General features: G+C 36.7%; 1 protein-coding gene across 1 annotated transcript; it reads left to right on the forward strand.

The window, feature by feature from the left end:
* Window positions 1–341: 341 nt before the first annotated feature.
* Window positions 342–27871, forward strand: LOC112043274 (ATP-binding cassette sub-family C member 4). The gene is made up of 25 exons (XM_052891574.1): window positions 342–665; window positions 4400–4531; window positions 5894–6104; window positions 6642–6867; window positions 9509–9606; window positions 10143–10340; window positions 10729–10855; window positions 11682–11822; window positions 12407–12555; window positions 12995–13159; window positions 13894–14031; window positions 15349–15516; window positions 16602–16706; window positions 17249–17493; window positions 18599–18651; window positions 19085–19294; window positions 20141–20371; window positions 20793–20899; window positions 20978–21101; window positions 21484–21657; window positions 23515–23642; window positions 24077–24199; window positions 24714–24836; window positions 25518–25678; window positions 26473–27871. The coding sequence occupies exons 1-25, from the start codon at window positions 475–477 to the stop codon at window positions 26750–26752; spliced, it is 4008 nt and encodes a 1335-aa protein (XP_052747534.1). The 5' UTR covers window positions 342–474; the 3' UTR covers window positions 26753–27871.
* Window positions 27872–27905: the final 34 nt, after the last annotated feature.

The following is a 27905-nucleotide window of genomic DNA, read 5'->3' on the forward strand; positions in this document are numbered from 1 at the left end:
AGTGAGGCAGGGTATTTAAGTAAGTTATAGAGAGATTGTACTTGAAATCCTCTCGCATCCACTTCTATGGCATACAATTAATCGTAAAGCTATTTTTAGTTAGGTCATTTGTTAGGTCATAATATTTATTAAAAATAATGCGTTTAATTTCGTCCGTCTCCTTCAATGAGTCGGAATGGAGTAGCTACGACGCTAGCCCAGCGGACGGGGATGGAACCCATAACATGTGAACATGGGTTGTGACAAAACTTTTCTGATATCTTACATTGATTAAAACAATCTAACGATTTTTAATATCTATTTATCTTTACTTACGATGACATTATTGTGTCTCAAATCGTATCGATTGTACTTCTTATCATTATGCTTGGTTGATTAACAAGCAGTAATGTTCCGTTTATATATAAGATCGCACCTGTTTGAATATTACCTATTAAGGAATTTAAATGTTGTGTGAGGATTTATGTTAAAAAAATGGAAGGACTGAAAATGGACAGTAGTGATAAATATATTAAAAGAAACAAGCCTAACGTGATCTCAAGACTTTTTATATGCTGGGTTTGTCCTGTTCTCTTTAAAGGTAACAGAAGAGACATCGAAGAAGATGATCTTATTATTCCAAACAAACCATATGACTCTGACAGACTCGGTGAAAAGCTTCAAAGGTAAGTGAACATATTTTTTCTCATTATTATCGACATTTTGATGATTTTACGAAGCATTAGATATAAAATATTTATCGGGCGATAACCTCTTATTTTCGTTACATATTATTGATGGACGTTTCGCCTATAACTTCGTTCTGGTTCTTTCTGGAATTCAATCATTTCAGATAACTTGTAATCTTCCGGTAATTTTCACAGCGCGATCTCATGTACCTAAGTATATATCAGTGGCATGCATAAGGTTTTTAACTATTCGCTATAAGTAAAAATTGGGAAATTTATTATTCAACTATGTATTCTGTCCAACATAGCCTTTTATTGAACCCCAAGGGTAGGCAGTGCTTTTTGCATATATGAACTGCACGCCCCTGCATTGTATATATACATAGGACATAATTATTGCAATTCAATAGGCTTCGGTTAATTCAGGATTTTAAATAATCTAAGGGTTCATTTACACGAGCTGCGTGCAACGTGTTGCTCGTGTAAATGAACCTTAAATTGGCACGGATCTGCTCAGATCAGGTAGGCTTCGCACTAAACTATCTATACTCTATACTAATATTATAAAGAGGTAAAGTTTGTAAGTTTGTAAGTTTGTCACATTTTTTAAATGGGGTAATCTTCGGAACTACTGGTCCGATTTTAAAAATTCTTTCATCAGTAGAATGCTACATTATCGGGGCGTGCTATAGGCTATATTTTATATAGGTATCATATATATTAACCGAGTTATCACAGTTTTTGTCATACAGGTCGGACCGAAAATCCTCTTAAACAGACTTATTCGCATGCGCTGCCTTAACTATTGTGTAAAATTTAAATTAATGTATGGAGGCTTTATGTATCTTTAAAAGTTCTACAAAAAAGTCCGCGATACCATATATCTATCTTCTATATATTAGCAGATATAGTACCTTTTGTGTTTTAAAAATTATTAATTTTATATACTTAGGTTTACGTCATAATTTATACTACTAAACTTTAATCCTTATTAAAATAAATCATTTAATAATCACAAGGATATTATGGAGATAAGATTTGCCCTTTACAGTATGTTAATTACTTAAATAGTTTCGGAGATAATACAAAATTTCTAAAAGACGCAGAATTTCCGCTATATGACGCCCCGCGCTTTCATTTACGTAGTTCCCGTTCCCGTGTGAATATGGGGATCAAACATAGCCTATGACACTCGCAAATAACGTAGCTTTCTATTGGTAAAACAATTTTCCAAATCGTTCCAGTAGATCCAGAGATTACCTCCTACAACCACACAAACTTTACCTCTTTATAATATTAGTATAGAAGTCTCTATTTCCCTTGGTAATCGCACCACTCTCGAAGGGCTGGGCCGATTTCGCTAAGGGTAGGAGTAAGATAGAGAATTTATAGAGTAGGGTAGGGTACGGGTAGGGAAGCGTAGAGGTAGTATAGGGGTAGGGTAGGGGTAGGGCCGGGTTAGGGTAGGGGTAGGGTAGGGGTACAGGTAGGGTAGAGGTAGGGTAGTGGTACGGGTAGGATAGGGAAGTGGTAGGGTAGGGGTAGGATAGGTGTGAGATAGGGGTACGGGTGGGATTGGTGTAGGAAAGGTATAGGGTACGGGGAGGGTAGGGGTAGAATAGAGGTAGGATGTAGGTAAGGTAGGGGTAGGGTAGGAGTAGGGTTGGGGTAGGGGTAGGGTAGAGGTAGGGGTTGGGTAGGGTAGGCGTAGGGTTGGGGTAGTGGTAGGGTAGGGTAGGGGTAGGGTAGGGTAGGAGTAGTAGTATAGTTGACATCGAATTTTACGCGGACGAAGTCGCGGGCGTCCTCTAGTTTAGAATATAATGGTGTTGAGATTCAGATACTCACTCACATCATAATCTACAGAATATCCCACAACTAATGGATCAATCTCAAGTAGAAGTCATCTAATCGAATACGCACTAAATTTTGGTACAAATATTAGAAAATATTAGAGGTTATAAATTAATGTGGGAAAATGGACAGTGCTGTCGGAAAACTAAAATATAGTAGGACTATGGGCAGATTGGTTTTGAATTACAGATTATGTGCTCGTAAATTAGAAAGGAATATTCGATTCTGGGAATAATGCATAATATGTAGTCGTTTAAATAATTGTATATATACATTATGCAAATGGTCCATTTCTGTTATGAACCTAATGATTAATTAAAACAGCATTATTAAATGGCAAAAATGATAGAGCTATTTGAACCCATCAGGATTTAATTAATCATATCCCCTACACATTATTATATATTATTATTAATTTTTATCATCTATCGGACAGACCAATTTGAATATCACACTATTTTTATTTTTAACGTAGAATTACGCAGAAAAAGTAAATAATTTGAAATTATTAAATTATTTGCTTTACGTAAAAAAAAGACTTATTTATCACATTACTTCTCCTTTCCCACCCCAAACAACTAGTGGTTGACACTGCTTGCAACTAAACCCCTGATACCAAAGCCGATGACAGATCTATCTAGATCCTGACTATGACATAACGACCGACAACGCTTCCAAGCTTAAGCACAAACCCAAGCCACGCAGATATCGGGGACCTTGTCTTCGCCAGCGAAGACGAGGTCCCGACGTCATCCGGACCTGGGTTTTTAACTCATGATTTCAGAAGCGCCCGGACTGATACACTCAGGCCAAAACATCCTTCCTCCTCTAAGCTGAAGTGTGAGTCTCAGAGGAGACCGCCCTTAGAGAATCGTTCCGCCCATCTGTTCTGCTTCTGTCTTCTGGCCACATTAGGCTATGTTTCTGCGCTCGCTCAACATCATCATCATATCAGCCGATAGACGTCCACTGCAGGACATAGGCCTTTTGTATGGACTTCCAAACATCGCGATCCTGATCCTGATCAAGTGAATCCCTGCGACTCGCTTGATGTCGCCAGTCCACGAAGTGGAGGGTCGACCAAAACTGCGTTTTCTTGTGCGGGGTCGCTATTCCCCAACGTTCATCGGCTCCTCGAACAAATGTGCCCCACCCGTTGCCTCTTCAGCTTCGTAACTCGTTGTGCTATGTCGGTGACTTAGTTTCTTCTTCGGATCTCCTCATATTTGATTTGATCACGCAGGGACACTTCAACCATAGCTTGTTCCATCGCCCGCTGTGTGACTCTGAGCCTTCTTATAAGGCCCATAGTCATCGCCCAACATATTGTATATAAAATCGCTTGGTTATTAATATGTGGACCTACATATAACGAAAAAGACGTACCGCCAAGTGATTTAGCGTTCCGGAACGATGTCATGTAGAAACCGAAAGGGGTGTGGATTTTCATACTCCTCCTAACAAGTTAGCCCTCTTCCATCTTAGATTGCATCATCACTTACCATCAGGTGAGATTGTAGTCAAGGACTAACTTGTAGAGAATAAAAAAATAATATTATGTATACAGCTCAACGTTGAACGTGTAATAAACTCTTAATATTAGTACCTAATAGTTTAACATGTGCTCAAGTCTGTTTGTTTATCAGTGCTATCTAGTTTACTCTACGGTTATAAACGTGATACTAATGTTCTATATCGTATATACAAAGATTAGGTATCTGTTATACAGATCTAGATTTTCATAAACCATGTTACAACTAATGCAGGAAATCACTGGGAAAACACAATTTTTTATCAATATGTTTTGCAGATGCTAATATCGATTATCAAGACATCTACTACGATAATTGTTCATCATCATGATTTTCTAATTTTAGGTATTGGTTAGATGAATATCAGCAAGCTACACAAAGAAATCGGAAGCCATCACTATGGAAGGCAATGCGAAGGGCTTTTTGGTTAGCATACATGCCTGGGGCTGTCCTACTTTTAATAAATGCAGTGGCAAGGTACAATTATTTGTTGTATTTTATATATATTATGTGATATTTACTGCCTCGTTGGTCCGGCCTATGTGGCTTCGGATCACGAGCTCAGTCCTGGGCCTGTAGCCATGTGCCAAGTTAATTCTCTTTCTACAAACTATAGCGCTTCGAAAACCAAATAAAATTTATAGGAATGACAGATCAGCCCCTGTACCCCAGTGGCACGTCGATTCTCTTTCTACGATCGCAAATGCTTCGTAAACTAGGTAAATGTATGGGAATGAAATCTGTCAGTCCCATACATTTTTCTAGTTTTCGAAGCGTTAGTGATTGTAGAAAGAGAATCGACGTGCCTCTTGGTTACAGGGGCAGATCGATAACTTGATCACGTGACTTGTCAATAACGAATATCATTCTCATACATTATTTAATTTTTGAAACGTTTGCGATCGTAGAAAGAGAATCGACGTGCCACATGGCTATAGACCCTGGTTCGAGACCCTGGAAACTGAGCTTTTTTTTCTTCTAAGAAATTTTTAGAAGAAAATTCTCAGGTATCGATGTTTTTCCTTCACCGTTTGATACACGTGATATTTAATTTCTTACGATACACACAACTAAATAATTGAAGGTACTTGCCCGCATCGGATTCGAACCTACGCCCTCTGAATCGAAGGCAGAGGCTTACCACTCCACTGGGCTACATGACTACCCCATCATACTCGCAGTTAATGTTACAATTCATATAACATCACATAAATTACATTTTGTAACTTAAATTAAGATTTGAATATTACATTAATTTAATTTAAAGGTATATTCGTATAATGGTAGTTTGACCTAAATTTTGAAAGTAACAAAAATAGTAAATCTTTAAAGCTTTTTTAACTGCCACGTTTTAAAAGTACTTATTTAGTAAATAGACATTTTCAACTCTACAGGGATTGCACAATCCAATTTATATTTTTCATATTTGGTGGATGCTTTTACGGTATATTGAAATTTAATAGTTAATTCAATAAGCCTTAATAATGTTTGTACTATTTGTGGTAGACAAATGTTTTTATCAAGATCTGTATTTAACAATTTCCAAATAAAGAATTATGAATTATTTTATTAACTATATACGTTTTTGTGTCAGTTTTTTTATAAAAATCCACATAACAACGTGCTTATACGTGCTTACGTCGATTTTAGGATATAAGGATATTTAAGGCCGGTTTCACTACAGCCTTCTGATAATTGTCGGATAGTCTAACCATTAATTTTGTAAGTCACAAAGTAAGAAAGGCAAAACATGTGAATAAAAAGAAGGTGGTGAAACCGGCCTTTGAACTTGCAGGATATTTTTTTAATTTTTGATAATAATGCAGCTGTGTATTTTAGGACTATACAGCCTTTACTGTTTACCGAGCTGCTGACATATTGGTCAGCCAATCCTGCCCAAACGATAACTCAAAGAGACGCCGGGTTATATGCATTGGGCATGTTAGTACTTATCCTCATTGCCGCCTTTACTCAGCACCATAACAATTTGTTTGTGAGCCGGTTCAGTTTGAAAATGAAGATCGCTTGCTCTTCTCTCATATATAGAAAGGTTTGTGCATTATCATATAAAATAAAAATTGAAGTGTCTGTCTGTGATTACAAGATAACTGTGTTTTCTCAAGTGCATGTTATTTAGTACACGATACCAAAACTTTTTTATAATGTTTGTCTGTCGTTTGAATGGCTGAAGATTTCTGAAAACTAAATTTCAGGTGGACCAAGTCGCAGGCATCCACTAGTATATAGTATATCTATCTATGCATGTTATAAAAACAGTTCACCGTTGCGTATGTTCGTCTGTCTTTCATACGCGTCGTTGTATGTCGTGGTTTAGCGATTTAGCGATGAAAGTGTAACAAACAAAGTAACTGTTTCGCTTAAATCTACTAACATTATAAAGGGTTAAAGTTTGTGGTATTGTAAGGTGTAATCTCTGGATCACACCTTAATCGATTTTGAAAATTCTTTTACTAATAGAAAGTCACGTTAATTGTGATTGTTATAGGCTACATTTAAGCCTCTCATAAAAAGTAGAACAACGCGGATGAAGTCGCGGGCTTATAATATAAGTTTGAATGTCTTTTAGGTGCTGCGTATGAGCCAGCTGTCGATCGGTGAAGTTGCAGCAGGAAAATTGGTGAATTTATTGTCAAACGATGTGGCCCGCTTTGACATGGCATTTATGTTTCTCCATTACTTGTGGCTGGTGCCCTTGCAGCTGATTTTCGTATTGTACTTCCTGTATGACGCTGCGGGGTATGCCCCATTCGTCGGACTCTTCTCGGTTATATTTCTAATACTTCCTATACAAGGTAGGATCAACAATGCCTTTTTATGCGATTTTATCAATTTCTATATCTTTTATAATAAATCTGTAACAGGCTAAATTCTGTACATTGAAGATATTTTGAAAAATTTTGTTGGAGGGTATTCGATACAGAAGCCAATATTTTATTTTTCTATTTTTTATTTGTCTGTCTGTGTTTTTGTTGACCGAGCATCACACTGAAACTACTGAATGAATTCAAAGAACGATTTGAGACCATAATACAAAAAATGTTCTAAGATATCTTTTGTTCCGAAAATAAATCAAAAGGGTGTGAAACAAGGGTTGAAATTTTTGGGTTTGAAGTATTTGTATGGGAAGTCTTTAATTATTCTTGTTGCATTAGTAAAAATTAACATGTGTAGTACCAGAAAAATACTGAAAGCGTCCGCTAGTATAAGATAGTTATCTTCTAACTGTTTTTAAATAGCTCACTGCAGGGTCAAGCATTTATCTAAATCAATACAACAATATAAATACAATTGAAGTAATTGTAAACCAACTGTCTTATACTTATCAAGTGCTTGTACGTAGTTATTACACGGCACTAAAACACAATCAAGGTGTTTTAAAATTTTTGTCTGTCTGAGTAACAGAAGATTAACTAACAGAAAGACAGACAAAAATTTTAAAAAAGCTTGATTATGTTTAAGTATTGTAAAGGCATCCACATTGGGCCAGCGTGGTGGACTATTTGGCTAAACCCCTCTCATCCTGAGAGGAGACTCGAGCTCAGCAGTGAGCCGAATATGGGTTGATAATGATTGCAAAGGCACTTGAAAGATACAGTTATTTTGAAGTTACAAGCAGACACTTCAAATTATTTATATTTACTGATTAAAGTGCATTTAAATAAGGTGTAGGTAAAAGAAAATTTCCAAGAAAAATAAAAAGGTGAATTCTGCGGGCAGCTGAAAGTTGTAGGGCGCATAGGAATAGAGTAATTAGCATAAAACCAATTTCCGTGCCCTTTGACCTTCAATAACTTGAGACGCGGGCGCGGCACTCTATGTAAATTCTATGCCAAGCTCACCAAAATAGACCGATGCAAACATACCATATAAGTATATGACTAAACTAATAAGTAATAATGAGATCAAGTTCAAGATTCGTTTACAAGTATATACAAGGTTTAGTTAGGTAGTATTTTTAAAAGCTCTCAAGTTTAATTATTTATTACTTTAATTTACAATTTTGGCCTCTGCCTTGTTGATTTTGTGGTTAACCTAAACGGAGTATGAGGTCCTGGGTCGAGTTAAGATGTAGGTATAGCCTTCGGTGCCGGTCATTGAAATATGACAGAGTCAAATGATAGCACGCGCATTAAAACAGCTTGTTGGATTATATCCTCTCTTATCGATAGAGGAAGTAGTGAGGCATTCAATTAGGCAGATATGCTTAAAGGGCCCTACTCACACATCTGCCGTAGGGGCAATCTAGGGTGCACGGCGGTTGTGGCGATATCGGGAGTATCTCTACACACTTGCCTGCCGTGCAGTGTTCCAGAATAAGCCGAGCTGAGCACATGTATTGAGAATGGCACCCATATTATCGACCACTCAAAAGATTGGAGTAGCCTTGGCGCTTTCTGTGGTGCTACCTCAAAAAAAAGGAAAAGGAGATACTGAGTGAAGAAATGGCTACAGAAAAGAAGTCAGTTATGCCACATGAATATTATAAAAGTACACATTTTGATTCTACGCTGTTTGTACGTGCACTCCGTGTGACAGCTGCTGACAAACTGACTAAGAAATTGCCCCAATCGCGCTACACACGCACCGACGGCAGGGACGACTTAGGGATCAAGGATAGTCTCGCGCCCCTGCCGCCCTGCCGCAGGGCCATCCTCCCAAATTGCCCCGGCATGCCTACACACATCACAATTAAGGATGCAATTAAGGGTCATCCCCACTCCTACACCCTAGATTGCCCCTGCGGCAGATGTGTGAGTATGGCCTTTTAGACTCCAATGCCCGCGAAGTTGTTCGATTTACATTTTAAACTTCGTTTCTATTAGAACAACCTCACCTGCCCCCCTACCCTAGTGGCACGTCGATTCTCTTTCTGCGATCACTAACGCTTCGAAAACTAGAAAAATGTATGGGAATGATATTTGCTATCGACAGGTCACGTGATCAAGATCATTCCTGTACATTTTTCTAGTTTTCGAAGCGTTAACGTTAGTTATCGTAGAAAGAGAATCGACGTGCCACTTGGGTAGGGGGGCTAGCCTGGCTCAACTTCTGACCGTTGTCAGACTTTGCGCCCAAAATAAAGGACTTTAAGCATTCCGAAGTTCGAACACGACACGTCTCACTACACTATTCGGCTAGTGTTGTTACTGTCAAGTCAAGAGGCCTATGTCCAGTGGACGTCCATCGGCTGTTAATGATGAAACGTGATGCCTAGTGCACGGTTTCCGAGAGACTGGGGTTCACTGCGAGGTTGAACAAATGTGTAGATATTCTCTTTGAACTCCAGTTTGCTTCCTCGAGGGCTTTATTTTGATGAAGCTCTCGAGGAAGCATGATGAAGTTTACACTTTGGCGTAAACTTCATCATGCTTCCTCGTTTTAGCGAGTAGTGTATCGGAGCCTTTATGATAACAATGGTAAATTTCTTTGTAGCTGTTCTGACTAAACTCACTGCTGTAATCAGACGGGTCGTTGCGCAAAGAACCGATAAGCGTATAAAGTTGATGTCCGAGATTATAAATGGAATACAGGCAAGTATAAATCTCATTATTAAAAAAGTAGAAATAAATTTGATATAAAGTATATTTTAAACATATTGTAAAGCATATATATCTAAAGCACATTCGTAAAAATTGCCAGATATTCGTAACAGATGACCAATTCAACTGAGTTTTTTGAGTTAAAGATTTGGGTGGTGATAATGCTAATAGGTGAAATTTTCTTATTGCTTTATCATCAATACTATTATATTTTGTAATAAATAAAAGTAGGTCGTGGTGATTAAGGTATTGCTTGCATGCGTAGCGATACTCCCTACAGTGTTTTGCCCACCCTATTAAAATGACCATAGCCTTGAATTAATCATGGTGGTATTCATTCCTCGGACGAGCTATTTTATCCCAAAGATATTCTATTAAAGGCACTTTTTTATATATAGTATTTTCGGAAAATACTGTATTAGGAGTGGGTACGATAGTAGTCCAACGGGGCGGAGATCGAACCACCACCCCTAGGTGATGTGTCCGGTCGCTTTGCTGTTGTGCTTAACCGGTGTTTAAATTTGTAGGTGATTAAAATGTACGCTTGGGAGAAGTCATTTGAGGATGTTGTTAAAGTTGTCAGAGCCTTTGAACTGGAGGCGCTAAAGAAGTCTACCTTCGTGCGCAGCGTGTTTTTGGGCTTCATGATGTACGCGGAGAGAAGCACTTTGTTCATTACGTGTTTGACGATTGTTCTCACGGGAAACTTGCTGAGAGCGGATATGGTGAGTTTTTTGTGTTGTTTATAGAAGCCCCAACCAATGTCTCAATCCTCTAAGAACTGGGCATCAAGCATCGTTTTTCTTCCATGGTCCAAAGTCGCATTTTCGCTTTCTTCCGCCACATGACACTGTGAGACGACACTTGTGGTGCAAGGAAAGGTTGAAGGCACAAGGCTGCGTGGCAGGTCACCAATGTGCTAGACTTACCCAGTCAAAACCGCATTCAATGGTTTCCTCCACGAATGTACTAGAAGAGCTACGTATTAGTGGAATGGCGACGGATCACAAAGCTCGCTACCAACCCTGAGTGACGACCATGACCACTCTGTCAATAGTACTCGTATAGCAACGAAGAAGAATAGTTAATCATCTACCTTATTTCCTGTTCCAGATTTTTCCAGTTAAAGTATTTCTCGGTATAGTCCAGATGAATTTGACGTTTATTTTACCACTAGCTATTGCCAGTTTGTCAGAATTGAATGTATCTTTGACACGTATACAGAACGTTCTAGTTATGGGTGAGTAATGCTTGACTTTGTAACGATATGTCATATTAATGACGAGGACTGATGGCTCCACGTGCTTTACTAGTCACTTTAACACCACCAACTTCCCGACTTCAGCCTACCACTGAGGTTTTCTTGGAATTAAGAAACGCTCAATGTTTTGTGGCCTAACCCAGATTTCGAACATCATGGCTCGAAGCTTACGCTAGCTAGTGGCCAAATGAGGCTAGTCTAAAATGTGGGTCCAAGTTTAAAATCCCTCCTTTTATAAGAAAAGAGGCTTTGTTATGGACCATATAAATACACAGATAACGATAAATATATGATCATTATTTATATCTACTAATAAAGAGTTTGTGAGGTCGCAGGAGGTAATTTCTGGATCTACTGAACCAATTTTAAAAATTCTTTTACCAATAGAAAGCCACGCTATTAATAGGCTATGTTTTATACCCTTATTCCCAAGAGAACGGGAACTACCCGGGAGAAACCGCGGGGCATCTGCTAGTTAATTATAAGCTTGCGTATAATGTGTTTCCTTATGTTTTGTTCTCCCTCAATAAACAAAAAATGCACGGCTGATTGCCCCTGAATGTTGTAAAGATTTTGTAGCGCCCCGCAGGTGCCTATTGCTTTAAATTTTAAAATCTCATTCCAAAATTTCCATCGAAGAACCTACCAGTGTTTGTTTTTGTTTGTTACACAACGATTCTCTCGTTTCAAATATGACCTCGTTATTTGTGCTGAATTTATGGTATAGACGATCATAAGCAACCTTACACTTTTCTTATTTAAGATTTTGTTTAATTAGATTTTTTCAAATTATTCTTATTTTTAGATGAACGAGAAGATTTATCAATGTCAGAGACTAATGGACACATAATTGCTACAACTTTCAATGGAAAGCCCTCATCAATTGGAACAGATTCAATAGTTGCGAATAAATATTTATCTCCCTTGGTTCCAAGGCCGTCAATAGGTAAAACGAAACATATCTTAGTTCAAATGTCACAGGTTGTTAAATCCACCAATTCAATCATTCATCCGTAGAATTCTCTTCTCTGTTCGTGTTCTTGTCTTGCAGTTTCAGTGAGGCGAAGGCCTTTGAGCAGGTATTTCTTTAGCAAAATTAATGTAAGAAATGGAGGAGAAATAACAAAAAAAATAGTAGTGATAGATAGTAAGTAGTTAGTAGTTAGTAGTAGAGACGTGATAGCCTAGTGGATATATAACCTTTGCCCTCGATTCGGAATGCGTAGGTTCAAATCCGGTCCGGGGCTTGCGTCTCCAACTTTTCAGTTATGTACATTTTAAGAAATTAAATATCATGTGTCTCATACGGTGAAGGAAAAACATCGTGAGGAAATCTACATACCTGAGATTTTTCTTAATTCTCTACGTGCGTGAAATCTGCCATTCCGCCATTTCCATCCGCATTTGGCCAGCGTAGTGGACTAAGGCTAACCCCTCTCATTCTGAGAGAAGACTCATGCTCAACAGTGAGCCGTATATGGATTGTTAATGAAGATGATGAGATAGTTAGTGATCTATTTCTTTTAATAGATTCGCGAGCTACGAGTGAGTATGTTGTCGAGTGTTCGAATGCTAACGCTTCATGGACGAAATCAGATCAGATGACTCTTAAAAATATTACAATGAACATACGCAGAGGAAAATTGTGCGCTATCGTTGGGTCTGTTGGCTCGGGAAAAGTAAGTATATAAACAAATCCTTTCAGTTCTCAAATACATTGTGTTTTAACTAAATAATACTCAACCGCTCATCTACTAACCAGTTAAATAAAACCTATTTTGTGTATAACTCTTTAAATACGTTATACTTTACGAAAGTCATATTCCATGGAAAAGAACTTTTTCTAGATGAGGTGATAAGTCGTCTTCCCTATCTCTAATAAAGCGTATAAAATAAACTCATATTCATGCATATACCTATTATAATAGGATCCTATCAATTTTATTGCTAAGACACACACGTGTACTATGTAGAAGTAAAGTTTTAATATTACAAAAATTAAATTTAAATTTAAATGAATAATTTTGTGCCTCTATCCTTTATTGCTTTCTTATTTAAGTAGGTATACCATTGTTAGGTAGTGAAACAATATTATCTAAAAGTTTAGAACAATTTCAGTCATCCCTACTACAAGTTCTTCTACGCGAGCTGCCATTAAGCAGCGGCAACTTGAAAGTAGAAGGGAGTTTATCATACGCTTGTCAAGAGTCGTGGCTGTTCCCGGCGACTGTCCGGGAAAACATTCTCTTCGGACTGCCCTATGAAGTAGCGAGATACAGAGAGGTAATTAAAACTATTCTGTTGAAGTATACCTAATTACGTAATTATATTTAGTATTTACAATTAATATTTAAAATTTCTAGTAGGTATATATAGGTCACGATCAGTAAGTTTAACTGTGCGCACACATTTCGGGTGTAAACGACGGACTATCGAGTAACCATATAGCAACACGTTGACGTGGTTACAATCGCGTACGAAATGAAATGTACAACGTTACTAAAACTTTTTTTTTAGACTGTACCCACGCAGACAAACTGTAATTTTGGTTAACTTACTTATCGAGGTTAATATAGATAGTAAAGACTTTTATACATAGGTATGTATCGAAGGACTTATAATAAAACTACCCACTATAAATTTTTAATTAATGCACTTTGCATAAATGTAAAAAAGAATGATGAAAAAAGTCAATAGTAGGTCTATGAAAAGTGTGCGTTTATAGTGGGCGCAAGATAAGTCTACGCGCGTCTGGCGGCGCAATTATGTTGCCAGAGTTGATCTCTTTTACCCGCCAAGAGATAGATGAGATAGACGACAAGATGGCGGGCGGCACTTTTGATTAGTTCCGATTTTGTCCACACGCAAACTTATCTTGCGCGCACTGTAGGTAGGTTTCCGCTGCCCAATCTCAAGGCGCCGGGAACGCTTTTCTCTACACCGTGGGGAAAAAGCAATCTGACATACATATTTTGCGTCCGTGTGTTTTTTGCTAATTGTGTGTATGTGTGTTTTAGGTGTGTCACGTGTGTTGTCTAGCGACAGATTTCAAGCAATTTCCATATGGCGACCTGTCGTTAGTAGGAGACCGCGGCGTTACTTTGTCCGGTGGACAAAGAGCCAGAATTAACTTGGCTCGGGCCATCTACAGACAGGTACACGACTATATATTGTGCTTCTTTTATTTCATTGTAGACTAACGGACGTCTTCAACTTCGTCCTCGATCAATTCAGTTTTTCACAAATCCAAGACCATAGATTTTTCCGGAATGAAAAATTTGTTCTGTATTATCCTGCATAACATTGAAATCCTTCAACAAAAGTCCTCTTAAGATCGGTCAAGTTTAGCCAAGATAAGTCTGAACAAACAGATATTTTTTTTAATGACTTGATTGTGTTTTAGTATCGTGTAAACAGCACTTAAAAAAACAGTTTTTGAAATCACAGATAGACACTTCTTATTGTTTATAAATGTATTGATGTGTTTAAACCGCATTACAGACGTTCAGTTTTGACTGAACAGTGTTCTGAACTGAAAATCATCCTTGTGTAGTGACCGTGAAATTTTGATTAGATAAAACTGTACAGTTAAAAGCAGTAGCGCGGATAAGGGAAGTCTATAGAAGAGGTACAACACAAGCTCTCTGTTTACCTCAACTACCCTAAAATGTCGACCAGCTCTCGGACTAGTTAGCATATTGGTATGAAGTTCATGAAAGTCAATATGAGCGATGTCAGGCTGCGGTCCCGGTCCGGCCCGTGTACGACAGGTGCACGAACGAACTTTGCCGAAATTAAATGTCATGCTCTCAGCTTGACAACAAGTTTGTGATCCATTTTTATAATACTAGGAAATTTCAACTGTTCCAATAGAGTTAGAAACCAATAAAATAAAATATCCAATAATTTAATCTATACCTACTTCTATTCTAATATTATAAAGATGTAAGTTTATGGTGGGGGGTAATCTCTGGATATACTGATTTGTTGAGGATATGGTCCATACCGTATGGACAATTGAAACCTGCCAAAAGTAAAGCCTAAAGTCACTTTACTTGGATGGGAACATGGAGCAGACAAACTTACAACTTTTATAAAATGTCGAAGGTTTGATCTATTTTTTATTCTTTGCAAGTTAGCCCTTGACCACAACCTCACCTGAAGGTAAGTGATCAATGCAATCTAAGATGGATGTGGGCTAACTTGTTAGGAGGAGCATGAAAATCCACACCGTTGTCAGTTTCTACACAACATCGGACCAGAACGGTAAACCGCTTGGCAGTACATCTTTGTCAGTAGGATGGTGCAACGGTCGAAGCCTTCCACCAGCCAGACCTGGACCAATTAAAAAAACCTCAATCGGCCCAGCTGATCGAACCCAGGACGTTCGTCTTGTAAATCCACCGCGCGTACCACTGAACTACGGAGGCCGTCAAATACTAAAAAATATTATAACCTTTTTCATATTTTAGGCTGACATATATTTATTAGATGACCCATTGTCAGCTGTGGATGCGAACGTCGGTCGGAAGTTGTTCAAACGATGTATACAGACGTATTTAAGCGGACGAACGCGAATACTTGTAACGCATCAAGTACATTTCCTCAAGGCAGCCGATTTTATTATTGTTTTGAAAGATGTGAGTATTAAAATTAATCCAAAATTTTGTGATTTATATACATAAAATGCAATAAAATCTTGTATCTTTTATTGAAATTATGGTATAGGTGTTACAGCAAAAATACAATATTATGTGTGTCATATAACAGATAACATCGCACCTATGTCTTACTCTATTGTGGGTACGGTTTGAAGGCGGTGCTTTTTAGCTGATGAAAAAAATTCCAATATTCCCAGTTTTTTGATTCTCCTATGATACTATAACATATTTTATTCTGTGAATATCTATGAAAAATTGGAAAATATAATTAAATCAGTCCTAACGGCTTTTGAGTTTTAGCTAGACTAGGAATGATAATAAGGAAGATGTTGCAAAACTATGATTTAAAAGTTAAATTATTATTTGCGGCAAAATAAACACTTGCAATATTTTAAATATTTTCCCGCTATGCGATCGCGTATTATGACGTCACAAATGACGTCGCAAATACACTTCTATTGATTTTTTACCAGAACTAGGTAATGCGTACAGTGACGTCACATAACTAACGGACCAATGGCGATCATTTTCCTACGAGTATATTTAATTTCCCGGGCATTTTATATGCTTTTTAATAAATAAAATTTAAGCTGAATAAAACATTGTTGTAAGTATGGAAGGAGGAATTTACAGAAGGATATTTTGATTCGAATTTCTTACATACATACATACGAGTATTAGGTATATTTATAATAATCCTATGATTTCTTTATTTATATATGTTTATAGGTAAACCTATAATTTTATCGATTATTTTTTTTGCCAGTTCTGTCTATTTATACTAAAATTATAAAGCTGATGATAAGTTTGTTTGTTTGTTTATTTGCTTGAACGCGCTAATCTCAGGAACTACTAGTCCGATAAGAAAAATTCTTTCAGTGTTAGATAGCCCATTTATCGAAGAAGGCTTATATTATCCCCGTATTCCTACGGTGAACCACGCGAGTGAAACCGCGCGGCGTCAGCTGGTTAATTATAAGAGTTCTTCGGTAGTGTTTGCGGTAGAGAAGTTGCTAATCGTAGGTAATAAACGCATTTCATAAAATGGTGTTTTATATTTCTAGGGATGTATAAAAACCATGGGATCTTACGACGATTTGATCAAATCGGAAATAGAGTTCTCATCATTAATAACAGACGAGAGTAATGAGGACGGAAAAACTGAAAAGGTATTTAGTTCTTAACTATATTATATGCTCATTGCTCCTGTTATCCTTAATGTAATCATAAAATATAACTGCTGAGTCATGATTGCATCAATAAAATAATAAACTGAGGCCATCTGTTAAGATAAGGTTCAGATATTGATATTAGATAATAAAAACACTTTTATTATAAGGTAACCAGTAATATTTACTTGATTGCTTAATGAATCAAGTCTTATACTTACTGTTCTGAAAATATCTGAACCTTTTTAATGGACTTCTAAAAAAGAAGGATATTTCTCAGTTTGACCGTATATTTATTTATTCAGAAAGTAAAATAATTATGAAGTTTCTATAATTTGTCTTTTAAGTAAGAATCGATTATTATATTTATTAAAAAGTAATTTATTATTATTAAGTAAGACACTAATTAGTAATAACAGGTGTATGATCATGAAATATAATAATTTGTTCTTTTTAATACACATTGATAAACTAAGAACATATTGTAAATAGTTTGTTATTTTTAATACAATGTGTATTGAACTAAGTACCTTTTATTGTAGGAAAATAAAAAACCAACATTAGAACACACCATATCAAAGGTATCCGTAAGGAGTAACGAGAACCCAGAAGAGCAAAAGGAACAAGTTCAGGCTTCGGAGGAAAGGGCTAAAGGGAATCTAGATTGGCGGGTCATAAGGAGTTACGTGGTGTCTGTAAATTCATGGCTTGTTACATTTTTGGCGTTTTTCTCGGTATTAGTTACCCAGTTTGGTGCAACATTTTCCGACTACTGGCTGAGTTATTGGTGAGAATATTTAATTTATGTCCGAAAGAGTGGTTGATTCAATTTTCACTGATGCTGTGGCCACAATAAGGGAAAACGTTAATGCCCGTTAGACGTTAATTAAACCATTAAATTTTAATACCTTATTGCAGTGGCCACACTTGAACGACTTTACGTTAATGATGTACCGACACTCGAACTATCGATTAACGTCTAACGCCATTGTTAATGCCGGTGAAAATTAATGCGTTAAATCGTGGCTACACCACAGAAAACATATGTACAAGTATACTCTAAGGTTAAACGCCCTTATTCACGGCGTTTGCCGTTAGTGTGGCCCCAGCATGACTGACAGTCTTGAATTTTCAAAAGTTTATTGTATCGTAGGTACTTGTTAGAATGAAATTAATTTGAATTTGCATTTTACTTTCAAGCCTATCCAAGATGATGTACATAGGTGGTTTCAAATGCCTATGTCTAATTTTGACGGCCTCCGTGGCGCAGTGGTATGGGCTGTGAATTAATTTGACGGAGATCCTGGGTTCGATCCTGGGCTGGGCCGATTGAGGTTTTTTTAATTGGTTCAGATCTGGCTGGTGGGAGTTTTCGGCCGTGGCAAGTTACCTCCCTATCGACAAAAACGTGCCGCCAAGCGATTTAGCGTTCCGGTACAGTGTCGTGTAGTAACCAAAAGGGGTGTGGATTTTCATCCTCCTGTTAATAAGTTAGCCTTTCATCTTAGATTCATCATCACTTACCATGAGCTGAGATTGTAGTCAAGAGCTAACTTGTGAAGTATAAAATAATAAAAGAAAATGAATAAGAATTATATTGATAGCCTTTGCGAAAACCAGGCAAATCCCTGTTAAATGCCACTGAGATCCAATGTTAACACGTTCCAAATGGACTTGGTAGTTACGAGAACAGACTTTATTGAACCCCTAATTTATTTTTTTAAATATTGCCCGATATCATTTAAATCCACCGTATACTTTCAAATAGGTAGATGAACTAATAAAAAATGCTGGTTGGGAAATTAAAAAGAAATATATAATTTACTTAGATATAAAAATGTTGAATACATTTTGTAGATATTCGTGTAACATTTTAAATGTTTTATTTGTAGGACGAACGCTGTTGACAATTACGAACTATCGCTGCCAATCGGAGTTGAACCTGGTGAGTTTTAACATGTAAATTTGCCCCATACCTTTGTACCTAATGCAATTTGATAGCAAATTCCCTTCTTATCATCCCTTAAAGGGATCGCTATGTGTTTCCAGTGACTTATACAATGCCGACGCCCGCTATTACGCGTAAATTCAATATTTTCGCGAATTCCTCGGGAGTCATGGATTTTTTTGCGTGAAAGAGTAACAAATATCCATACATCCATCATCATCATACACTATATAGTACACTATTTGAATGCCGTGGAAATTTCACCCAATTGGCTAGTACAGTAAATTACGAAAGCAACCAATAAGCTACAAGTTATTAGCGACATACTTATGCCGCATAATAAAGATAAATAAACAAATGAAAAAAAAAATTCACTAATCATCTTGTTTTCAGTTTTCGATTTCGACTAATACCTATGTACTTTTCACAGATACGGGCTTAGGAACACAAATGGGGCCATTGACCACGGCGCAGTATCTTTGGATATTCGGTGGATCGGTTCTCTTCATAATAATCATGACCCACGTACGAATTGTCGGGTTTGTCATGATGACTATGCGTGCCTCGCAGAATCTTCACGATGTTATGTTCAAGAATTTGATTGTCGCCGCTATGAGCTTTTTTAATACCAATCCTTCAGGTAAGTCTTACTTGAATCAAAATATGACTCATTTTGGTTCTTATGGTGTTTTATAACCAAGAGATCAAGTTAAGATTTTAGATTACAAAATAAAAATATAAATAATATTTCCTAAATTAGTAAGGGTTTGCCAAAACGTACGTGTGAGGTATACCATCTTTTCAGCAAAGATATAGGTACTCCTGAGACTCTTTTGCGTATCTTTTATTTATTTATTTATTTATAGTACACCACAGATTAAATAATAATAGGCAGATAGAGCGCAAGGAACACAACGGTGTCGTAGCCTCTCCAAATACAAAAACGAATTCATTCTCAAGTTAGTACGACACGAAGCGTCGCATCAGTAATTTTTAATATTATTGAAGAAAAATAGCATCTTATATTTATAAATATTTTAAAAACTGTTTACATAAACTAAAGAAATAAGATGGAGTATTCTTTTATTGATTATTATATTAATTTATGTAATTGTGGTTAGCGTTAAATTTTGAAATACAAATTATGAAAAAGATTTGATAAGCGGATGTCAAGGAGATGCGTGACTAATATAATATTAAATTGTCAAGACACATAAAATTATTCTAAATTACCTATACAAAAAAAATAAGTAAATGATGCTTAATAAAACTCTCTGAGTCTGCTACGCTCTTAAAAATATTGTAATCATCATCATCTGTACACGATTTTGTTTGTAAGTCCTATAAAATTGCCAAAAAATTTGGAAACAACACTTATAAAATATCTTATCTAAGTGTAACAACTCACGTAATGATGACCGTTGATAACTTAAACGTTTTAGATAAACATTGACAAACAGGTAATTGTACATTGTTTAATTTTTAGGTCGCGTACTGAACAGATTTTCAAAGGATATGGGCGCTATGGATGAAATGTTACCACGCAGTTTATTAGAATCAGTACAGATGTACTTATTCACGGCGAGTGTTCTTGTGTTGAATGCAATGGCGCTTCCTTTGACATTGGTACCGACTGCAGTGTTATTAGTTATCTTTGTCTTTCTTCTTAAATGGTATCTAAATGCGGCGCAGGCTGTAAAGAGATTAGAAAGTACAAGTAAGTATGACTTTTGATTATGAAAAGCAAAGTAAACTTACCGTTTTTGTAACCACCGATGACTGTCTGTGGCATCGTAGCACTCAAACGGATGGACCGATTTTGATGCTGTTTTTTTCATTTGAAAACCAGTAAATAGCTTTCTTTGATCTAGCTCACATATTGTAACACCATTTGAACTTTTCTGTTTTGATTGAAAGAATTTCTGGCATAAAAGTTTTTCTCGTTAATTTTATGACCTTCAGGGGGTTTTCGAAATGTTTGATTTTTGACTTGTCTTTGCTGCATTTGTATTCGGCCGTCTAATATCATACATCTAGCAGAGTTCTTATATAATCTTAATTCATATACCTACAGTTCACATTCTAGAGTAGGTACATACTGAACATACGAGTATACCAACCTTATATTATATTTTCAGCTAAAAGTCCCGTGTTTGGTATGATCAATTCAACCATTGCTGGATTGTCTACTATAAGAAGCTCCAATTCCCAATACAGATTGCTAAAGATGTTTGATGATGCTCAGGTATATACGACTTGCGCATTTTTTCATCGTATTTCTCTTTAAATTTGAGAAACTACAATAATTATTTTTATATTTCAGGACGTCAACACGAGCGCATTCTACACATTCTTAGGTGGATCCTCGTGTTTTGGTCTATATATGGATATACTATGTCTTTTCTATCTCGCAATCATAATTATAGGTTTTCTGTTTATAGATTTTGGTGAGTTAATTTTATAAGAATTCAAATATTTAAGTGTAATTTCTTAGACGCAATTGATTACGACGTGTGTGACGTGCTAGTCCAGTGGATATTAGCTCTGCCTTCAATTCAGGGGGCGTAGGTTCGAATCCGGTCCACCTCCAACTTTTCATTTATGTGCACAGTAATTAAATATCACGTATCTCAAACGGTGAAGGAAAAATATCGTGAGGAAATCTGCATACCTGAGAATCTTTGTAATTCTGCCAATCCGCATTCGGCCATCGTGGTGGACTAAGGCCTAAACCCTCTTATTCTGAGAGGAGACTCGTGGTCAACAGTAAGCAGAAAATGGGTTGTTAAAGATGAATTAACTAATTAATCGAGATTTTAAAATTTAAAGGGGAAATCATCGCGGTGGGCAGTGTCGGTCTGGCCGTCAGTCAGTCTATGGCGCTCACCATGATATTGCAAATGGCGGCGCGAATCACGGCAGACTTACTCGCTCAAATGACATCTGTAGAGCGAGTGCTCGAATACTCAAATCTGCCTGCTGAAGAAAATATGGAAACTGGCAGTAAGTACAACAACATCAAGATTAAGTGTTTTTAGCGGACTCAGAAGTGATTACAAAAATACGAAAAATAATGTCGACCAAAGGTTATGATTCACAACATTTGTCAGGACAACTTAATTAACAAATCAAACTGTAACCAAATTAAGAATGGCAGAAAATGACCTTGAGTGAAGTCACGCACTTGTAAACGTTGTGTGTAGGGTTAAAGGCGCCTTTGACTGTTGACAAACACACACTGAAGCTGTCCGTACCGCAACTCGTTGTAACGCGGCGATAACAGTGTTTAAATCATTACGGAAAAATAGTGAACACAAAGAGGTGTTTCTAGGAAACGTATTGAAAAGATGCGTATTAATGCGTGAATGAATGGGAACTCACCAAAACTCACCCAAAATCTCGGATCTCGGAAAGGATGGCATGGCGGTCTTATACCGCCTGTATACAACAGCTCCCTGCAAGTGCATCCCGTTCGATATGATAGTTCCACATGCGCTTTCGCGTGGAGTCGCCATTTCACTAAATCCATAGGGAACCAAACGTTACGTTTTGAATTTTGAGTCTGACGTTTTCCAAGTTTTATTCCCTGTAATTGGCACATTCATTGTTTAAATGTAAAATTTAATAGAGGTAAATGAAAAGCGGATTTTTATATAATTATGGTTTAAATGTCCAGTGTCTGGTCCGGCCACTCAGGAGGCCTCGCTGGGCCGTTCTTTTCTATTAACAAAATATTCAATGCAACTAAAAAAGCACACTTGGCTCAATTTGTTGTGACCTATATTTCTGTAATAGGCATCACTCGCGAATGCATTTCATGCAAATGGAAAAATTGAAAAATGCATTAACAGAATTGGCAGTGATATATTTTTGGGAAATCGTAATATTTGCACGAATATGTTAATAATTTTACCAGAATATTTTGCGTGTTTTAAATTATAATAATAGTAAGAAACTACATAAACTCCGCGCCACGAAGCAAGACCCATAGATGCGGCGCTAATGTCTTTTGGTAATGGCGGTCTTATTGTCATATATGTAAGGCGCTGTCAATTTTAGTTCAGGCTTTCACCGTGGGACTTCTTTCGTGGCGCGGAGTCTAGTTTGACCTACTTACAACAGCGCGTTTTATCCTGACTTGTTGGTTAAGGAACTTTGATTTGTAAGTGCCAAACTAGAAAGTCCCTCTTTTTTTTTACTTTATGATTCGGCTCAGACACAGTCGTTTTCTAAAAATAAAATGACGACTCACCCAGTGGTGTGGTGGAGTAACTTATCTTGGAACTCATTGTTCCATTCATAGTTCCAAATCGTTTCCAGTATGATTCCGTGGTATATGAAGATTTGTATGAAAATAAAAACTCTTAGTGAATCTAAGGGTTCATTTTACTGTGCCTGCACACGAGCAGCACGTTGCCAACGGCAGAGGCAACTGCTACCGACGACTGCAGTCGGCGACGTTTCGGCGACAGTCAACGGCGTTTCGGCGGCAGTCGACTGCAGTCGTCGGTACCAGTTGCTTCTGCCGTTGGCAATATGCTGCTCGTGTAAATGAACTGTTTTAAAAGTTTACCTCTGTATACATTGCGTAATGTAACGTAACGTGAATCTGAAAGGCCAAAAAAGAGATGGTTGGAGTATGTGAAAGAGCATAATATGTATGTAAAAGAAATAAATGATAAATTAATGAATGATAGAAGCGAATGGAAGAGATTAACATATTTTCCCGACCCTACTTAAGTGGGATACGGTAAAATGATGATGATGATGATGATGATGATGATGATGATGATGAGTGATGTTATTTTATAACTGTTCTATATGATGTATGGGACAATTAATGACACTATTTATGGATAGGTACTCGCCCTCCCCCGAACTGGCCGCCAAATGGACAGCTACAATTTGAAAACGTCAATCTCAAATATGCAGAAGATGATCCACCGGTTCTCAAAAACTTGAACTTCACCATAAAAAACGGATGGAAGGTAAAAATACATACATGATTCTAAAAATAACAGTCTCAACTAGTAATTTTGTTTCTCTGTTTATTATAATATTGTTATTTATTGAGTATGGCCAATTAATCGCCATATCATCATCATAATCATATCAGCCGATGGACTTCAATACATGGGCCTTTTGCAGGCCAAGTGCTTATAAATAGGCATAATATCTCGACTTTTCCCGGATTATTATGAATAACAAATCAAATAATGTCAATAAATAAAATAAATACCTATGTCATGTTCATAAAACTCATGATATTTATGTTTGCAGCTTCTAAATAATTACACCAACGATGTTATCGTTAATATTCAAATTGCATGTCTACACAAATTTGTCCCCACCTTCATATGATTATGCTTTATTTCGAGAGATCTAAACAAGCCCAAGTTCACAGCATATATTTCTTTTGTAGGTTGGCATTATAGGAAGAACAGGAGCTGGTAAATCGTCACTAATTTCGGCTCTCTTCAGGCTGTCCACTGTCGAAGGAAGCATTAAAATTGATGGCATTGACACCAAAGATATAGCTAAGAAGGTAAAGTTATAGTGTAAAAATCGTGTAAACTATCAACTAATAAACTCAACTAATAGCTCAAATAAAGCACTGTGAGAGCTCTTAATTATTCTATAAGTGAGCCAAGGCACTGAAGGCTACACCAACACCTTTGCCTAAGGTTGACGGACACAATACCGGCAATTGACAGTCCAGGATCCGTAAAACATTTATTACTTAACAACCACAATGTCCTACAAATCAAATTGTAGTTATAGGTACACAATGTCTAGAGTTGTATAACTATTAATTTATTATACAACTTAACAGCCTTAACTTAACGCTCAAAATTTTTAATTTTCTTCATAACTCACTGTAACTCTCTTAACTCAGTTAGCTACCAGGATCAAGACTTTTCGTAAATAAAAAAGTTGATCGTCTCATCGAGATGAAGCTACTCACGAAAAATTAACTTGATAGTAGGTAATCAGTTGTACAAAATGTTCTACGGATCCCTGACTATGACTGTTAAAAACATAAATGTCTATATTTTCAGGAATTAAGATCTAAGATATCTATTATTCCTCAAGAGCCAGTACTATTTTCTGCTAAGCTGCGATACAACTTAGACCCATTTAACTACTACAGTGATGATGAAATTTGGAGAGCTTTGGAACAAGTAAGTGTAAACTTTAGACGATCTTTTCTTTTATATTAATATCACACAATTTAAATATACTTACAGATAAATAAGATAAGACAGACAAGCTTATTATTATCATTGTTTTTATAATTCGATTATTACTATAACTACTACTACTATTAATATAATATATATTTTTTTATAATTATAATATATTATCTTTTTCATCTTATTCCTTCTACCTGGATAAGTACGAAGCTTTTGTTTTACGATAACCGATAATAAAATTGGTTTTATTTTTTCCTCCACATACCTCGACAATAATTATTTTATTAATTTAAATTCATTAGTATCAACGAAACTAATATTTTTTCTATAATTTTGTATTCCATAATACTGATTTATCACGATCCTGTGGTAACGGTTTTTAATGTCAGATGTATGGTTGGCCGACTTCAAAAGTCAGTACCTACATATTTATATATTTGTTTTACTCCCATTTATCCACTTATGTACTCAATATAAAACCTCAAACCATATCACAAAGCTATTCATTTCTACAGATCGATTGGTAATGTTCATTACCACACGAGTAAATAGTGCTACAGTTTTTATTTTTAATTTTTTAAATAGTTCCATGGCATTGGCTATAAAAATTACATTCCCAGTTACATGCAAACGATGAAGTGTAAAATGTTTAACTGTTTTATTTATTAGGTGGAACTGAAAGACGCAGTGACGTCACTCGATTACAATGTGTCGGAAGGCGGAGCCAATTTTTCCGCAGGACAACGTCAGTTGCTCTGCCTCGCGCGGGCCGTACTTCGGTCCAACAAAATACTCGTGATGGATGAGGCGACAGCCAACGTGGACCCACAGTAAGTGAATCATCATCATTTTTAACCTATTTTTAGGGTATGGAACTCTCCCGAAAACTTTCCTAATTCTTACACCCTGGGCTTCTTTAAGATGAGAGTGAATCTACTAGGCAAGCGCTGTCCCACCTAAGGCCACATCCAGTGGCGTGTACTCCATACATGCATTAAAGTACTGCATACCCTAAGGGTTGTTTTCTTAATGCTTATTATATGAAGATTTTCCCAGTTTGAGTTAATTTTCTTACTAGTGCATACCCTGATCGACAACCACTGCACGCCACTGGCCACATCTACACTTACCATCAGGTGAGATCATGGTCAAGCGCGAGCCTATTCCATATAAAAAAAGTTAAATGGGATGGGAGTGAAACACCACCAACAAAGTGCTACAAAAAAAAAATGATGAAATAGCTTAATTGATTCTTGTCTTCTAGTAGTAAAGGAAATTTTAAAATCAGTACGAACAAAGTACTCGTTCTTTTTAGTATATTATTATTTTTTATAATATTAACGTAGACCCGCTTAAGTGCTTTGTGCTTTGTGGTGTAGACAATCTTGGACAGTCCTCTGCAAATCAGTGATGCTGTTTTTTTTATAGTGGAGGGTAAGGGAGGAGGTAGTAATCATCCTATATGTCCATTACGTTTTAGGTTGCGCTAGTTACTGATACTCCTTAATTAGTTACGAAGTGACTAAATAACCCATAGGCCTTTCCTCTCTACCCACTTGATGTCAATTGGTAATTTGTAGGGTTTGAACTACATGTAATTTAAATTCAATTTCTACTTTTTCAGGACTGACAGTTTAATCCAAACAACCATTCGCCGTCAGTTTGCGTCATGCACAGTGTTAACCATCGCGCATCGTCTCAACACCATCATGGACTCGGATCGTATTCTCGTCATGAACAAAGGCGAGGTGGCGGAGTTCGACCACCCACACACATTGCTGTCCAACCCCAACAGTTTGCTCAGTTTCATGGTGAGGGAGACAGGGGAAATGAGCAGCACCTTGTACAAGACCGCGAAAAATAAATACATTAGTGACAATGAAGAGATCTCGAAGGATAAATAAACTTTACTAGGACAATTGTATTTTCAATCCTCCAAGAACTGGGCATCAAACAGTGTCTTTCTTCCATAGTCCAATGTCGCATACTCACTTTCTTTGGTCATATCACACGAAGAGATGACACGTTCATAGAGAGACTTGTGGTGCAAGGAAAGGTGGAGGGCACAAGAGCGCGTGGCAGGTCACCAATGCGCTGGACTGACCAAGTAAAAACCTCTCCATGATTCGCTTCACGAATGTGCTAAGAGAAACACTCTGACAGAGGAATGGCGACGGATAGTGAGGCTTGCCACCGCACCCAAATGACGACCACGACCACTCTGTCAAGAGTGTAACGACAAAGAAGAAGGACAATTGTATATGTTTTAATTATTTTATCTATTGTTATATATAAAACTTGAATTAGGTATGAAATCAAAAAATGTCAAATTGACATGGATAACTTACGTGCCTATTGTAAGCGTTACAATACAATATACCATTGATAATTTTTAGCAAAAGTGTTTTGTGTAAAATAACATGTGACTTACAGTTAGAATTCTAGAGTATAGTGTAGGTTAGGTCTAGGCATTTGAAAAATTAGGCGAGATTGTAGTCAGCACGAGTCCAAGTATGTTGTATTTAAAAAGTTACGCAAGCTGTTTAATTTATTTTACGTAGTTAGAGCATTTATTGTTATGCTCTACGTAATTTGACGGCCTATGCAGTTACGAATTTATAATTTTAGCGCTGGCCATTGGAATTACGTTTTTTTTTATTTATGTAATTAATACATAAATACTATGAATTTTTTGCTTAAAATATTTAATAGTTGAGGTTAGACAAAGTATTGTATGAAACGTATGGTATTGAACTCTCGTGTCTCTCCATATACAATAAGGACTCGTGTCTTATTTAATACGTAGCAACTATTAAGTAGGTAACCGTTTTACAAACGCACTCGAAAGCTCCGCTAGCGGATGACTAGATTATTTTTTATAATTTTTCAAGCGTTTTTATATCAACATTGTAAAATATACAAGTAAAATAAAAGTATGTTTAAATTACAAAAAAAAAATTGGTAGGTAAATTATAATTTATAAATAATATAAAATTTATTTACAATAAAAGACTTAAAATTACTGTGTTTTTGTTTTATCAGACATCTACCCACCTA

This window comes from Bicyclus anynana, chromosome 4, assembly GCF_947172395.1.
Source record: "Bicyclus anynana chromosome 4, ilBicAnyn1.1, whole genome shotgun sequence".
Classification (NCBI taxonomy): Eukaryota; Metazoa; Arthropoda; class Insecta; order Lepidoptera; family Nymphalidae; genus Bicyclus; species Bicyclus anynana.